This window comes from Dissoconium aciculare (assembly GCF_010015565.1).
Source record: "Dissoconium aciculare CBS 342.82 unplaced genomic scaffold K489scaffold_12, whole genome shotgun sequence".
NCBI lineage: Eukaryota > Fungi > Ascomycota > Dothideomycetes > Mycosphaerellales > Dissoconiaceae > Dissoconium > Dissoconium aciculare.
In genome coordinates this window covers 277181-289068 of record NW_022984962.1, presented here as the reverse complement: position 1 = coordinate 289068, position 11888 = coordinate 277181, and the positions used below count along the sequence as shown (strand labels likewise).

Below are 11888 nucleotides of genomic sequence, written 5' to 3'. Positions count from 1 at the left end.
CTCACAAGCCAACGCTGTGAGACTTGGAACATCTACAATCATTATACCTACGATCCTCTCATCAAACTTCTGGCGAAGAAGACATACTCAAAATACATCTGGAAAGAGAAGGGAAAATGAAGACTTATCAGGCGGCGAAGGAAAAGGCGCCGGGGCTCCATCATGTGCGCATCGTCCACGGAGATGTTGCTTGGGGCTTGGATCTTGGATCTTGCATTGGGTCAACGGCGTTCATTGTTTTCAACTTGTCTGCGCCTCTATGTGAAACTGGCGTTTTTGGGGAGGTTTGCGCATTGCATATCTGATTTTCGAATCACAAGGAAAAGTCCTCTGGGTTTTGGGAAACGTTTGAAGGGAGGGCTTCTATGGAGCCAGGGTGTTTTTGAACTTTTTTGTGAATACTTGTTCTTGTTTATATCTCGTTGTCACGCTTATTTTAGTTGACAAGGCTGTTTCCGCAAGCCGCCATATCAAGTTTCTACGAACTGCCCAGGGGGTCTTTGTTTCCATATTGACGTTCCAGCTGGAGTGCAATGATCCACCGCTGTGTAACATGAACACTGTATAATCGCGTTATGTAAAGCGGTGAGCACGTGATCTATATCTTCAACGAGGTTGTTGGCGCGCGCTTTCTATGATCCATGGGCCTCCAGTTCACTTGGCTTTCAACTGAACCCTAATCGCCATAGCTTCTCCCTTGTCAACGTCCATCTTCACCAAAGACAACAAGGCCAACGAATCTACGACATCGTCGATCTGCCCAATACCACGACATATGTGCCAGTCACACGAAAATTGATAGACTTGATCAGCACGAAGTATCCACCCTTGACAAGATCAGTAGAATCCTTCAAACACACGGCCTCCAAGTTCCAAGCTTCGTACAGGCCAAACCCGTCCTAACATTGTGGGCCACACAAACGTCACAACATCGAGTGATTGTCCACGTTCAAGAGCTTCACATTCCCAAGCAATGTGTCGCTTCCTCATTTACTCGGGGCACTCGCCCATTCTTCTCTCACACCTCATCACATCACCAACACACAGCATCTTGACCCAAAGTTACGATTCTCGGCTACGCCTCGACGTTACCCGACCGCACAACGGCGACGGCTTCGGCGTCGGCTACTACACATCAGCGCCGGGTCCCTCAAGGCGACGAAGCGTCTCAACTCCAGGCTCACTAATCGAATCCGAGCCCGTCGATCTCGGACCGGAGCCCTGCATTTTCACCTCGACGATTCCCGCGTGGAACTGCCGGAACCTCGAGCGCTTGGCGTCCAAGACGGTCTCGCCGCTGATCTTCGCCCACGTGCGCGCCAGTACCGAGGGTGCTTTGGCCGATAGCAATTGCCATCCGTTCTCACGTGGTGCGCTCATGTGGATGCACAACGGCGGCATTGGCGGTTGGAAGCTGGGCGTCAAGCGACGCCTCGTGGCGGACATTGGCGACAAGTGGTTTGAGGGCGTGCAGGGTTCGACGGACAGCGAGTGGGCGTTTGCGTTGTTCCTAGATTCGTTGGATCGAGATTGTGGATTGGATGCGGACGACCCCGTGAGGCAGAGGGACGGGTTTGGTCATACGAACTTGCGCAAGGCAATGCTCAAGACCATTGAGCGGATCAATGGCTATATCCGGGCCATTCCTGCGGAAACGCGGGAAGGTGTCGATGTAAGAAGTTTGTTGAATTTCGCCATTACGGACGGTAAAAGTGTGGTCACCACACGCTACGTGTCGTCCAAGACGGACGATGCCGCGAGCCTATTCTTCAGCTCCGGGACGAACTGGACGGAGCAGCCATCGGCGACACCGAATGAAAAAACCAAGATCGGCAAGGGCGAATACAAGATGGAGCGCCGAGATAAAGGCGCCGACATTGTCTTGGTGGCTTCCGAGCCGCTGACATTCGAACGGGACAACTGGGTTACTGTGCCGACCAACAGCGTCCTCACGATCCATAACCAGAACGTCCTAATTCACCCCATCATCGATGAGTTCTACAACATGACATCTACGGCTGTACGCAGCGCGGCATTTGCTGCCGACAAGGGCCAAACGACTGGCGATGGCATTGCAGGAAAGGAGAGCTCCAAGACAGCCATTGAGCGGAATGCTGCGGTTGACGATCTTACAAGCGGGCTCAGAAAGACTGCTATCAGCGTTTCTTGAGGGACGCAACGAATGCCAGGTGCTCCTATAGATCATCTCCGGGCCTGGTCTTCGCTCGTGGTATGATGCCCAAGCACGTTGATGGACGTGTACTGTACTTATATATGTGACTAATGTTTCGAGTGGCGTCACCAACGCGCAAGCTATTATCCATCGTGTGGGAGGGAGTGAAGCGTTTCTTTCCATCTCGCAGACGGATTTCAGATCTTCGCGTTACCAGGGACATCCCGACAGAACAATTCGAATGTCCACAGCTCGATGCACCATCATGAGCCGCCGCAGCTGAGATTCGGTACCGTCAAAATCGTAGGCCGTCAATCGTTTCGAATGAAATCCAGCAAGGACATGTGCTTTCTGAGGAGTACGTGATACATCCGTGCATACTTTGCTTCAGTCCTGCTTCTCATAGAAGATCTCGTGGTACCGGTGTGTCGCATCGACAACGGCATCGATCGCAGCAAAATCTGTGAGAGCATGGAAGTCAGCCGCAACGTTGCAACCTGCCTCGCTCGATCCATAATGTTCCTTCTTCACCTGGCACTGTCTACTCACCAACACTGCCTTCAGGCCCCAGATCTGTGCTCGACAGGACCCGCACGCTCAGATCTTGTTGTACTTTGCCAATGATCTCCACGGCGTGATTGAGTTGCAGATGTGATTCCTGGAAGCAACATTATGATTGTCAGTAGAGCAATTTCCTGGGATTCGCAACGCGCGAGAGAGTCCCATTGGAAGCGTTTCTTCAGTTCAGAAAGATCAACGCACTCGGTTCAGGTGGACATTGATTGTCCCGCTCGCATCGATCGTCGCCTGCTCGCCTCGCAGCTGTCGAACCTTGCCGACGATGCGGACGGTCCGGTGGGAGAATTGTTCTAGGTACTGCGCGTTGATACGCGGCGTTGATTCGGACATTGTTTGTAGTGTAATTAGTCTTGTCCGATGTGTAGGGTGGTGAGTTCTTGTGAGGTGTAAATGCTGTGCTCAGCAAGATTGGTGGCGCGTGTGGTCGATGAAGAAGACGCGATCCTTTCTAGGGTCGACGCGGGGCGTGTTTGAGTGCTTGCAGGTGGAATTTCCAGGCACCAGTAGGACGGCCGTTTGCCCGGGGCGTCATTATTAGAGTGTATTGGAACATTTCAGATGTGGACACACAAAATATGATCTATTTGCATCAATGATCGTCGTTCTATTGTAGAAAGCAGATTCCGTGGCGATCCCAGAGTCATTTGTTTGCTTGCATAAATGCGCCTTGCTATTGTTAAATCAATGAAATGCGCGACAATGGCACAATTGGCCTCGAGGTTCCGCCTCCCATTTTGGACTCCATTACATTCGACTTCATCACACTTATGAATTGTTACGATCCTTTCTTGCAGATACACCGTTCCACCGCCCATAGCATAGCTAAAGCCGGCAATCTAATCGAAAACCTGTGCGATCGTGGCCCCTCAAAACCACCAATCACCAAACCATTGACAGTGCCCCATACCCAATCCCCAACCCACGTTTCACTCAGGCCTTCTTTCGACCCGACGTCCCTGCAATAGTGATATACCAAGCATGACACATAGCGGGAAACCACCCGAAAAACAACAGCACGAAATTGACCGCCAGTTGCACGCTGATGCCGCGAACGATGACGACGGCGAGAGGAGGGATGAAGGCTGCGAGGACGCAGAGGAGCGGTGTTCGCTGTGTATAGAAGTAGAGTCAGCGACGGACATGGAAATGAAGCGGAGTTCTGGCGTACTAATGTCATGATTCGTGAAGAGGTTGTAAGTCTGATGAGGATCCGGTCTACGGTATTCTGAGTCTTGCGCGAAGCTGTGATTGCATAGTTATGAATGACTTGATTTCGTGGATGGCATCTACATCGACTGGCGACGAGCATATAGATGGTAAGACTCACGGCCGTATGCAATCAGCTTGTGTATTCCGGTATGAGGCTGAGCGCTGTCGAGACAGTATGCGTGACTTTGTGGGATGCTGTTCGCGTTGTTTGGTATTTGGCGTATCGATCATATCATAACGAAAATAAGCGACTGCAAAGCACTTGATTGCGGCAGGTACGAGCCAACGGGGGCCTATGCTACGGATATGATTACTGAACGCTAAGCTCATCACGGGAGCATCGTGACTTCCACGATGCAGCCTTTCACTGGTGTCAACAGAGCGGTAGAAACTTTTTGTCATGTTCTATCGTGACGCGTAGGTACTACTTAGCATATACATCATAAAGGTTCCTCATCTAAAGCTCTTCCTTGATAGACGCAATGGTCTCCTCGACGTCGCCCTTGAACTTGCTCAGGATGTTGCTTCGGCTGACGAGGTCGTCAAGCTTCTCCGGCGCGAGGCCACCCTTCTTGATCAATCCCTGCAGACGAGTGTACTCCTTGTTGACATAGTCGGCGTTGGCCTGAGCCTTCTTGCTGACCTTGACGTAGTACTCGGCGTACTTGTCCTGGAGAGCGCCGGCAGCCTTCTCGAGCTCAGAGTAGGCAGACGCACCACCGCTCTTGAGGCTGCTGACAACAGTGTCAAGGGAAGGGATCACACCAGCAACTGTATTGAGACCACCTCCGGGAAGACGGAAGGTTCCAGCCTTCTCGTTCAAGTAGTTGACAAGATCATCCTCGGAGCGACCACCAGAGTATGCCTCCGGCTCAGTAGAACCCTTGGGGAAGAACTTGATGGTTGGGTAGGACTTGACACCGATCTGCTCGGCGGTAGCCTTGGAACCAGGAGAGTCGCAGTCGACCTTGCCGACCAAAACACCAGTCTCGGACGCAAACGCGGCGGCGAGCTTCTCCCAGGTGGGAGCGAGAGTCTTGCAGTCTGCATTGATGTCAGTACTCGTTCGTACAGGATATGCGAAGCGAATAAAACTTACGTCCGCACCACGGGGCGGTGAAAGCAATGAAAGCGTCCTTGGCGCCACCAATGGAAGAGTTGAAAGTAGAGTCGGTCAACATCTGCACGGCGCTCGCCGGAGCCTTCTTGCCCTTGACTTTGACGCCGGTTCGCTCAGTGATGTATGCTTGCAGACTCTCCAAGTCACGACCGCTGTTGTAGTCGACAGGCTCCTTGCTCTTGCCATCAAAGTACTTGATGGTCGGGAAACCCGAAATGCCCCAATCCTTGCCCAAGGACTTGTGCTGATCCGCATCGACCTTGGCGATGGTGACCTTGTCCTTGGAAGCGGCGTAGCTGTCGGCCAGCTCCTCATACACGGGCGCAAGGTTCTTGCAGTGACCACACCATGGTGCAAAGAACTCGACGAGGGCGGGCTTGCCAGACTTCAGGACGATCTCGTCGAAGTTGGAGGGGTTGAGGTCGACGACATTGGAAGCCACAGCACCGAGGACGGTGAGCGCTGAAGTGAGGAAGTATGTAAGCCTGACCATGATTGCGGTATTCTCCAAAAACGAGTTTGGTGAGACGAAAGAGAACGAATGGTAAACTGCTGAGGCGGGAAGAACAATTATAGAGCTCTATCCAAAATATCGGCATTAGCGCCCACCTGCAGCTGCAGCGGCGAGCACTGTTTGTCAGCCGTCATCATCGCCAGCCCAGGAGTGGAGGGCTTCAGCGGAGGCCCGCCCGCCCACATCCCACAGCGGCGGCGGCTGGGGTGATGTGAACAGCTGTGCACAGCACAAGTGCATGGGCATTAACGGGCGGGTCCTTCCTTCTGTCCTTTTGGCGTTGACGCGAGTGGCGCAGGACTGTACTGTAGACTGTACCGTAGACTGCGGGTGGATTGTAGACAGTCCTGGAGGACGGACAGACGGACAGACCACATCTGGAGCAACCCATCACGATCGGCAACATCACGATTGAATGCACAGGCCTAACACCAGCAGTCCTGCTACGCCAGCATGCGAGTTCTGAACATGCGGTGCGGCATATAGACGTCAGGTCTAAACTTCAGACATATCAGAGTGCACAGGGATCGGTTGATGAATCGGACGGGGCAGTCTGACAACTTCTTCATGGAAACGAGCTGTTGTTGTCTTCAACTTCCTTTGCCCGTCATGTATCGATTTACTGTATGTTGCTTGATGTAAGACTGTAAATATAGTTCTCAAGTCTTCTTTCCGACATGCTCGATATAATGCTCGTCTTGAAAAGTGACCTACTGTAGGTATGAGTGCGGTACCTAGGTAGGTATTAATGAAGCACCCTACGCGACCCAGAGAAGTGTAGGACTAGCTACCAGAGTTACATAGGTGACCAGACCCTTTCCGGCGGTCAGATCTTGCACATAGTGGCAGCGCAATGTGTGATTGTGAGCTCCATCTCGACGACTCCGAGTCAAGAAATTGGAATCAGGCATTCGGTTTTGTTACACTCGCAATCGCAACGGATATATGCAGGTTGTGCGCGGCGGGCCAGACCACCTTATGCTGCGACTCCTTCCACAAAAGCTGACTCGGCGGCAATGATGCTTCTTTTGACGCACCCCGCATGCACATCGTGTTCATAAAAGAACAATCGTTCCGACAACCCAGGCAGTGATGTGCTCGTGTTGCATGCCTACTATTTTGCGGTAGGGCGTAGAGAGGCGTATATAAACCGCAGTCAAGTAAACATCTAGGTAGTTCGTCCGTCATAACTTCTCCTTTATACAATAAAATCCCAACTTCTGTCGCCCCCGTACTATTGAAACATAGCAAGACTTGATACGGCTCCCACAATGGCATCGCAAGGTGGAGCTCAGATCGTTTCTATACCGCACCTGTCCTTCAACACAGACAATGCCGTCCAACTCGGCGCCACGTTCGATGCGACGAAATTGGCCGGACGCAGCGTAGTCATCACGGGCGGTGCCAGCGGCATCGGCGAAGCCAGCGTGCGAGCTTTCGTTACAGCGGGCGCTTTTGTCACATTTGGCGATATCGCCGTTGAGCAAGCCGAGGCCATCGTCAGCGAGCTCGGATCCGAAAAGGTTGCGTTCGTCCCCTGCGATGTGCTCGTCTGGGCCGAGCAGCTTCAGCTGTTCAAGACGGCCATTGAGAAGTCTCCCAGCAAGTCCATCGATGTGGTCTGCGCGAATGCGGGAATCGCTGTGACGGATGAACTTCTCGTCGATGCAGAAAAGATCGCGGCGGATCCGACGGCGGACCCGGTCGAACCGAAGTTGAGTACTCTGAAGGTCAACACCATTGGTGTGGCTTACACTGCGAAACTCGCGACACATTATCTCGTGAAACGACCGGGCGAGGAGGAGAAAGATCGTGCTTTAATTATCACTGCTTCTCTTGCTGGCTATTTGGATATGCCCGCGTGAGTATTGTCCTATCCTTCTCTGCTACCCGCGATCAGAATTGCAAAGTTTTGAACGAGGACTCACAGACGCCATGCATAGTGCACCTCAATACAACGCCTCCAAATGGGGAGTGCGTGGTCTCTTCCGTAGCCTACGGAATTCGCTTCCAGCCCATGGTATTCGGGTTGGCTTGATCAGTCCTTGGTTGGTTCATCCGGTGTAGATCATCTGTGCGATTGTCGCTGATAATAGAACACATTAGGTTCATCAAGACGCGCATCGTTCCCGTCGCGGCACAGCAGCAGCTCGATGCTGTTAAATATGATTGGGCGCTGGTAGAAGACGCAGCCTCTGCCATCCTTCACATCGCTGCGGAGCAATCAGTCAATGGTGCGTATGCTTGAAATTCCGACGAATGCCCTCGAATATATGCATTCGAGAACGGTCACTAACATCGTCGCGTCTTCAGGTCGATCTCTCACTGTCGTTCCGAGAAGTGTGGATCCTCGAGGCTACGTTGATGCCAATCAGGACAACGTCGTTGCAGGAAACGCCATGGCGACGTGGAAGGCTAACATCGGACTTCCTGTATAGTGCGTCCTAAGTAGGAGACGATCACAGTTTATACAGCAATCGTGGTAGCCTCTCAGGGCAAATCAAAAGTCTCTCGAATTTGCGTGGAGTGGCGATGCGTTGCTCGGGTCTCATATAAGGTCTTGGGTTCTTAGCGTGAAAAGATCTTCACCTGGGATTGCCGGGTGCAATGATAGCCGTCGATGCTCGATTCGAGAGGATTTCATGTATTCGTTCCAGGACATCCGAGGCAGTGAAAGGCTTCATTAAAACGCTGTCCATGCCTGCAGCGAGCGCCATATCCCTTTGCTCCTGGCGCACATTGGCTGTAGTAGCGATGATGGGTAAAGGCGGTCTACGCAAATGAAAAATGCCGTCTGCTAGGTCGTCTTCGAATTCCTGCCTTTCTCGCTCACGAATGATCCGGCAACACTCCAGACCATCCATGACCGGCATCTGGACGTCCAGTAGGATGACGTCGATAGCTCCGTCGCGGGAGTGCGTTGATTGAGCTGGCGCATTCCCGTACGCCTCGGGCATCTCCTGATCTGCGCTCCTCGACCAATGCCCGCATCGATCAAGGATCTGTAGAGCTTCCAAACCATGATTGGCAACCTGCACAGAACACATGGCGGTCCGCAGCTGTTTTGCTAGAATTTTCTGATTGAACATATTGTCCTCTACCAAGAGTACGTTGTACTGTCGCGGCTGTCGTGGTGTCAATGGAAGCGCCGTGGCCGCCCGAGTTAATTTCGGCGTTTGAGGACCCGGAAAGTTATAGATGGGAGCAGTGTCCATTCTCGGCTCCCGTCTGTTGAATGCTCGTTCGAAAATGCGCTTGGAACTTGGAGATGGCGATGGAATCTGATCCGTATCGATCAGAGATACTGCTCGAGTTTCGATATAGAAACCAAAGGCTGATCCCATGCCGTGTTGTGATGCCACACCAATGCCACCGCTTTGCTTTTCCGCAAGTTCACGACAGATGTAGAGACCCAAGCCGCTGCCGCCATGCGTGATGTGGATTTTTGACGTTGCTTGCGAGAATCGTTTGAACAAGCGTTGCATCTCTTCGTCGGTCATACCTGGACCAGTATCTTGCACGCAAAAGTAGAGATACAAACTTTTCTGTCCAAACTCTAACGGTGGCAACGCGCTATGCCGTTGCTCTTCTGTTTTGGGCGGACACCACACAATCGAGCCAAAATTGGACCTGATAATGACGGGCCGCACAGTCTGAGTGCCATAGGACACTGTGATCTTCTTAAAGCTCTGGGTCGACGTGAACTTGATTGAATTGCTAATCAGATTGATCAATACCTGCATCAAGCGCGATGCATCGATGAGTAAGTAGTCAGCCATAGGATGATCGCTCGATTGGTCGCGGACGACTTCAATGTGTATGTTGTTCATCGCGGCTTCTCCGTCGAACATCTTGACCGTGTTCGCAACAACCCTGCTAGCCGACTCAGGCACCGGTGTAATGGAAAGCATGTGCGATTCCAGTCTTGATAGGATGAGGACATCATCAATCACCCGCTTCTGATGCGCCGTAAGGATGAGAATCGTGTTGGCCGCGTCGATGTTATCGCGAACGATACTTCGATAGGTCTCCAAAGACCCCATACGATTCAGGTCATCACACCTGGCGATACCATCTGCTAACTGCGTGATGGCGGTCAGAGGATTTCGCATCTCATGAGAAGTCGTGTCGATAAACTCTTCTTGGCGGCGCTTGTCAAGCATCGCAGAAGCTGCGTTACGCTCTTGTACACTCTCCGCCCATTTCTGGTGACTGATGTCGATATAATATCCCATTATCAGCTTGACCTTACCATTCTCTATCAATGGGAAGCTAGATGCCAGGATCCAAGTAGAAACATCTCTGAGTGATTCTCCTACATCGATTGGGGGCGTCCATGTGCGCTTCAAGCGTACCTCAAGCACGCTCCGCGTCTCTCCTTTGAAGACTGATTGAAGTTCTTCAACGACCCTGACCCGGTCTTCGTCGGCGACGAGCTCCAGGAATGCGTCGAGACCAGAATTGCTGCGACTATCGTGCCCAGTGATCTCCTCGTATTGGTCATTCGCCCATTGGACTCGAAATTCAGGGGTAATTTGGACCATCCCTAACGGTGCGCACTGCGCCATGTGTCTGAGGCGGTTCTCACTATCGATTGCGCGTCGTTCGAGAGCTTGTTCGCGCAGCTGTGATCGTTCAAAGGACAATGCTGCGATCCACCTAGCCTCGATTTGTCGCGCCATGTCGATGATGCTTGCGCCGTAGTCTTCATCATATCGTCTGTGAGGATTGAGGCCTTGCACGTAAAACCCCAGCAGTGTTTCCCCACTGGTCAGGGGCATGATGGCAATTTCTCGGGATTGCTCGCCATAACCGCACCACTGTATCCCATCTAAAACACTCCTGGGAATCAAGGTAGTTTCATCCTCGCAATCAACGACAAGCATCTTTCGGGATGCTTTCACCATGCGGAAAATTGGAACCATGCCTTCCTGACTGGTCTCCAGACATGCTGATTGGACTGCACATGGATGCCCTTCCGGCACACCTATACTGCCACGAAGCCGAACATACTCAACATCGCCAGCATCCAATTCGTCAAACGAGTAAAGCATTGCCATTGCAATACAATTCGGATTTCCACGAAGAGCTTCGACCACCAGAGTGAAGGTCTGGTCCATAGCACACGGTGGAATAGCAGCGATCTGGTCGACGACTGCTCGCCGTCTCTTTTGCAGTACTTGTGATGTTTTCTCAATGGTCGTATTATAGTAGCCCTCAAAATTGCCACTCTCGCCGCGCAGTGGAATGAACTGGCCGGTCCAGTAAGTTTCCTCAACGTATCCGTTCCGGGTCGGAAAGAGCAAAATGTTTTCGAGATCTTGACCTCGGCCTGTTCTTGTGGCTTCTTTGAACACTGGGCCAATCGATTCGGCAAGTGCTGCGAAGACCTCACTGAAACCCCGGCCCATCAGAGCAGGGTGAGCTCCCGCACTGCAAACCGCAAATTCGGCATTGTAAAGCGCAATACGGTCCGGGCCCCAATAGATGCAAGCCGGACGAGTGTCCGCGAAAATCATCGAGGCATATGCCCGAAGAGCGGGACCCCATCGGCAAAGCGGCCCAAGGCTCGTCGATGCAAAGTCGCAGTCCAAAAACACGGCATTATGCTCGGTCCTGGGAATGTTGTCTGTCCATAGAGGAGGCGCCACGGTCGGGATTGGCTCCAAATCGTCATTGCCGGCAAGCGGGAGGTGGTCGTGCACTGAAGCGCGCTCCACATCGACGTGAAGAGCGTCCATCGCGAAACGCGAGCGCCGACACTCTGGGAGACTCAAGTGTCACTCACGATCGATTATCGAAATGCAATAGAAATATTGATTGTGTCGCATCAAAGCTCGCCTTTGCAGATGGAGCCCAGCCCCTCCACAATGAGTGTCAACACACGTCTCGCTCGATGCGCCGTAATCACGATGGTCACTTCATAACGAGGGAGGCCCGGGGATTCTCAGACATAAATCGCACTGTTTACGTTTACGCAGGGTGGGTGCAAGCAATCCATCGGGGTAGCAGCACCCTTTCGGTCAAGTGTTTGATTTGATCGATCGATCGATTGGGTGCCACGAACGTATGGTACTGTAGAGCCGGAGAAGGTTCGGCTCATGCGCCCATGACTGCGCGGATTCACCCGTCACAAGTGGATCGGTCGAGATCAAGCTGCCCAGGTGAGATTAGACAGGCACCTGGGCATCATGTCGAGTAGAGATTCGCGCTTCCCGGATTGTAATGACTACCTACTAGGTAGGTACGTGCAGGTGCCGCAATACTCCGTCCGCAGGGCTCAGTAGTGTATA

The 11888-nt window shown here is 52.3% G+C and overlaps 7 protein-coding genes across 7 annotated transcripts; 3 read left to right on the top strand and 4 right to left on the bottom strand.

Annotated features, from left to right (window-relative positions):
• Nucleotides 1-22: 22 nt before the first annotated feature.
• On the top strand, nucleotides 23-497 carry K489DRAFT_58885 (uncharacterized protein). The gene has a single exon (XM_033608740.1). It carries the CDS (start codon nucleotides 163-165, stop codon nucleotides 442-444), a length of 282 nt encoding a protein of 93 aa, XP_033456830.1. The 5' UTR covers nucleotides 23-162; the 3' UTR covers nucleotides 445-497.
• Nucleotides 498-715: 218 nt separating this feature from the next.
• Nucleotides 716-2595, top strand: K489DRAFT_383364 (putative glutamine amidotransferase). The gene has a single exon (XM_033605587.1). The coding sequence runs from the start codon at nucleotides 974-976 to the stop codon at nucleotides 2168-2170; it is 1197 nt and encodes a 398-aa protein (XP_033456829.1). The 5' UTR covers nucleotides 716-973; the 3' UTR covers nucleotides 2171-2595.
• On the bottom strand, nucleotides 2116-3187 carry K489DRAFT_383363 (replication factor A protein 3). Its single transcript, XM_033605586.1, has 3 exons — nucleotides 2936-3187; nucleotides 2723-2831; nucleotides 2116-2634 (listed from the first exon to the last, which is right to left on the bottom strand). The coding sequence occupies exons 1-3, from the start codon at nucleotides 3080-3082 to the stop codon at nucleotides 2561-2563; spliced, it is 330 nt and encodes a 109-aa protein (XP_033456828.1). The 5' UTR covers nucleotides 3083-3187; the 3' UTR covers nucleotides 2116-2560.
• A 197-nt stretch (nucleotides 3188-3384) lies between these two features.
• On the bottom strand, nucleotides 3385-4689 carry K489DRAFT_58845 (uncharacterized protein). The gene is made up of 3 exons (XM_033608739.1): nucleotides 4080-4689; nucleotides 3921-3994; nucleotides 3385-3862 (listed from the first exon to the last, which is right to left on the bottom strand). Exons 1-3 carry the CDS (start codon nucleotides 4361-4363, stop codon nucleotides 3528-3530), a joined length of 693 nt encoding a protein of 230 aa, XP_033456827.1. The 5' UTR covers nucleotides 4364-4689; the 3' UTR covers nucleotides 3385-3527.
• Nucleotides 4419-5574, bottom strand: K489DRAFT_324879 (disulfide isomerase; the record flags this gene model as incomplete). Its single annotated transcript, XM_033601792.1, has 2 exons — nucleotides 4419-5005; nucleotides 5061-5574. The coding sequence occupies 2 exons, from the start codon at nucleotides 5572-5574 to the stop codon at nucleotides 4419-4421; spliced, it is 1101 nt and encodes a 366-aa protein (XP_033456826.1).
• A 1064-nt stretch (nucleotides 5575-6638) lies between these two features.
• K489DRAFT_383360 (NAD(P)-binding protein) lies at nucleotides 6639-8386 on the top strand. Its single transcript, XM_033605585.1, has 4 exons — nucleotides 6639-7456; nucleotides 7539-7643; nucleotides 7702-7829; nucleotides 7909-8386. Exons 1-4 carry the CDS (start codon nucleotides 6867-6869, stop codon nucleotides 8031-8033), a joined length of 948 nt encoding a protein of 315 aa, XP_033456825.1. The 5' UTR covers nucleotides 6639-6866; the 3' UTR covers nucleotides 8034-8386.
• K489DRAFT_362300 (uncharacterized protein) lies at nucleotides 8181-11529 on the bottom strand (the record flags this gene model as incomplete). The annotated part of the gene is made up of 2 exons (XM_033602652.1): nucleotides 8901-11529; nucleotides 8181-8816 (listed from the first exon to the last, which is right to left on the bottom strand). Exons 1-2 carry the CDS (start codon nucleotides 11334-11336, stop codon nucleotides 8181-8183), a joined length of 3072 nt encoding a protein of 1023 aa, XP_033456824.1. The 5' UTR covers nucleotides 11337-11529.
• Between the last annotated feature and the right edge of the window lie 359 nt (nucleotides 11530-11888).

Bases quoted from the DNA above. Each gene is read 5' to 3' on its own strand.
- K489DRAFT_58845 (XM_033608739.1), bottom strand. From the start codon at position 4,363: ATGACAAAAAGTTTCTACCGCTCTGTTGACACCAGTGAAAGGCTGCAT. The intron at 3,995-4,079 runs GTGAGTCTTACC...ATGCAATCACAG, and splicing joins CAAGCTGATTGCATACGGCC to CTTCGCGCAAGACTCAGAAT. The intron at 3,863-3,920 runs GTACGCCAGAAC...TTCTATACACAG, and splicing joins CTTCACGAATCATGACATTA to CGAACACCGCTCCTCTGCGT.
- K489DRAFT_58885 (XM_033608740.1), top strand. From the start codon at position 163: ATGTGCGCATCGTCCACGGAGATGTTGCTTGGGGCTTGGATCTTGGAT.
- K489DRAFT_383360 (XM_033605585.1), top strand. From the start codon at position 6,867: ATGGCATCGCAAGGTGGAGCTCAGATCGTTTCTATACCGCACCTGTCC. The intron at 7,457-7,538 runs GTGAGTATTGTC...CGCCATGCATAG, and splicing joins GGCTATTTGGATATGCCCGC to TGCACCTCAATACAACGCCT. The intron at 7,830-7,908 runs GTGCGTATGCTT...TCGCGTCTTCAG, and splicing joins TGCGGAGCAATCAGTCAATG to GTCGATCTCTCACTGTCGTT.
- K489DRAFT_383363 (XM_033605586.1), bottom strand. From the start codon at position 3,082: ATGTCCGAATCAACGCCGCGTATCAACGCGCAGTACCTAGAACAATTC. The intron at 2,832-2,935 runs GTGCGTTGATCT...TGTTGCTTCCAG, and splicing joins TCAATGTCCACCTGAACCGA to GAATCACATCTGCAACTCAA. The intron at 2,635-2,722 runs GTGAGTAGACAG...ATGCTCTCACAG, and splicing joins GGGGCCTGAAGGCAGTGTTG to ATTTTGCTGCGATCGATGCC.
- K489DRAFT_383364 (XM_033605587.1), top strand. From the start codon at position 974: ATGTGTCGCTTCCTCATTTACTCGGGGCACTCGCCCATTCTTCTCTCA.